At 48.7% G+C, this 2,490-nt stretch overlaps 1 protein-coding gene across 1 annotated transcript; it reads right to left on the bottom strand.

Annotated features, from left to right (window-relative positions):
- Positions 1 to 1,188: 1,188 nt before the first annotated feature.
- Positions 1,189 to 2,085, bottom strand: LOC108792823 (protein phosphatase 1 regulatory subunit 3C-like). Its single transcript, XM_018563694.1, has one exon. The coding sequence runs from the start codon at positions 2,054 to 2,056 to the stop codon at positions 1,385 to 1,387; it is 672 nt and encodes a 223-aa protein (XP_018419196.1). The 5' UTR covers positions 2,057 to 2,085; the 3' UTR covers positions 1,189 to 1,384.
- Positions 2,086 to 2,490: the final 405 nt, after the last annotated feature.

Raw genomic sequence — 2,490 nt, 5'->3', positions numbered from 1 at the left:
CTGGGCAAGAACTACAATTGGACCTCTTACAATTGCCCACTGGTAAAGGAGAACCTCTTACTCTTCCAACCACTTTGCAGATCTGCAGTCATTTGCCTAATCCAGGTACATTTATAGCAATGCCTCAGTAAAATTAGATCCGTTTTATAATAAGTGTTAAGAAGCAAAAGGACACCAAAGTGCAAACGTCGAGAATGTTTATTGAATGCCATAAAACCAGAAGTTAAAAACAGACAAATGTGCCAAGATGGCAATCCCATCCAAAATGCAGATCATGGAAAATACAATACAGAAGCAAAGATAGCCGCTTACAGCTTATCAAGTGACAATTCCAGATACACCTCTAGGTAATGGTGTAGTCAGTGAGCTTTTAGCACAAGTGTGTGTACAAGTTAGTGTTATTGACAAAGGTTAGACAACCGTGCGTTTTTTCACACCCCATTCTGTTCAAATGAATACAAACCCTTCATATGTGCGGAGAAAGGAGACATTTTGTGGCCTTAAATAAATACTGACCAAACCACAAAATGTCAGCATTCATTACAAACAAGCAACAGGTCCAGTTTTTTGAAGTTGCAAAACCCTCACCATGTGCATAGTCTAGTGAACAGCTTTTACAACACAACTTAGGGGGTTTATAATGGTTTTCACACAAGATGCACTTTACCCAATTGGATTCATTTGGATAAAAGGTGTAAACCCTGGGCAAAGGTTACACAACTCGTGTGAAGGCAATAGACCCGTCAGTGTTCTGTTGGGGAGTAGACCTTATTCAGTTGAGTGGCTTGTTGGAAAGTAGGCCTCCTCATCCGGTTGAGCGGCTTGTTGGAGAGTAGGCCTTTTCATCCAGTTGAGAAGCTTGTTGGGAGAGTAGGCCTCATCCGGTTGAGCAGCTTGTTGGGAGAGTAGGCCTCCTCATCCAGTTGAGAAGCTTGTTGGGGAGTAGGCCTCCTCATCCAGTTGAGCAGCTTGTTGGGGAGTAGGCCTTCTCATCCAGTTGAGCAGCTTGGTGGGGAGTAGGCCTCCTCATCCAGTTGAGAAGCTTGTTGGGGAGTAGGCCTCCTCATCCAGTTGAGAAGCTTGGTGGGGAGTAGGCCTCATCCAGTTGAGAAGCTTGGTGGGGAGTAGGCCTCCTCATCCGGTTGAGCGGCTTGTTGGGGAGTAGGCCTTCTCATCCGGTTCAGTGGCCTAATCTTCAAGCCACAAGTAGAAGCCTATGGCAACCACATCATTAAATAAGTGACATTCGGTCTAGTCTACCCCTTACAGCTTAAAGAATGTGGAGTCTCCCTCTTGATCCACAAAAGGGAGGCTGTGCAATGCAGGGATACCGTGTTCTAGTGGGCCAGCACTTTCATAGTTCTAAACTCCAATCTGGCCCATATTACCAATACATGTTGTGAAGGTATCTGCTGTGCTCGCCCTCCTTGTGCAGTGCGTAGTTCTTGCCTCCATTGCTGTCCCAGTGTTCCTCACCCTGGCACCAGAAGCAGATACAGAACTCTGCACGCTGGGTGCCTGGTGGCAGTGGAAGCCTGAATGAGAACATATCAGTCTCCCCTCCACCATACGGGTCACGGAGATAAGAGCATGGAAGGTCATAGTGGCTTTTCCAGTTGTCGTAGCTGACCCGCAGAGTCACCCTTTTCTGATAGCCGAGGTTATGGACTTGTACAGTCCCAGCCACTGCAGCCCCCTGGACAGCGCATTGCTCCAAGCATACATGCTGCTGGGCAAGCCTGGCCCGGAAGCTACTGTAGTCGTGAGCAGGAGGCTGGAAGTCCAGTGTGTACGTTGAGGTGGAGAAGGGGCGCAAGGCTCGCAAGGAAGCCAACGCAATGACCAGGGGATCCTCATCAAAGAACGGGCGTGAGATATGGCGCACGCTGGTGAGAGCCAGTCCGAGTGCATCGGCAAAGACTACGCCCTTTTTACGAGGGTCTGGAGGACGAGGAAATGGAGCCAGGCATGGGCGAAGTGTTCCTGTAGATGGCCGACAAAACTGTGGTGGAGGAGGGGGACTGAGACACAGACACATGGAGAAGTCTCCAGGCATGGTGCAGACAAGATTGGAATGAGCCTAAAAAAGAAAAAACCGAGGAAGCGGCATTAGTTCACAGAAAAGGCAAATTAAAGAAAACATAATTCTAGGCAATGGAACATCGAAAACCCAAATGCTATTATTTTACAGCATCCATAGCAAAGTCCGTCTCAGAATAACAGTTGGTCCTCAAAAGGAGAAACAAAACACTTCCTCTCACTACCCGCACCACCAAACCCTGGTACCACCCACACCACCAAACCCTGGTACCACCAAACCCTGGTACCACCCACACCACCAAACCCTGGTACCACCAAACCCTGGTACCACCCACACCACCAAACCCTGGTACCACCCACCAGTGAGGAGTCCTCCCCGACATCCCTCCAGAAATGGTCACTTCCAGGGGTGTCGATTGCCTGCATCTCATTTTGTACCCAGTAGTTCAG

The sequence above is a fragment of the Nanorana parkeri genome, unplaced genomic scaffold (assembly GCF_000935625.1).
Source record: "Nanorana parkeri isolate BGI_ZX_2015 unplaced genomic scaffold, ASM93562v1 scaffold686, whole genome shotgun sequence".
NCBI classification, from domain to species: domain Eukaryota; kingdom Metazoa; phylum Chordata; class Amphibia; order Anura; family Dicroglossidae; genus Nanorana; species Nanorana parkeri.
This window is presented reverse-complemented; position numbering and strand designations above follow the sequence as displayed.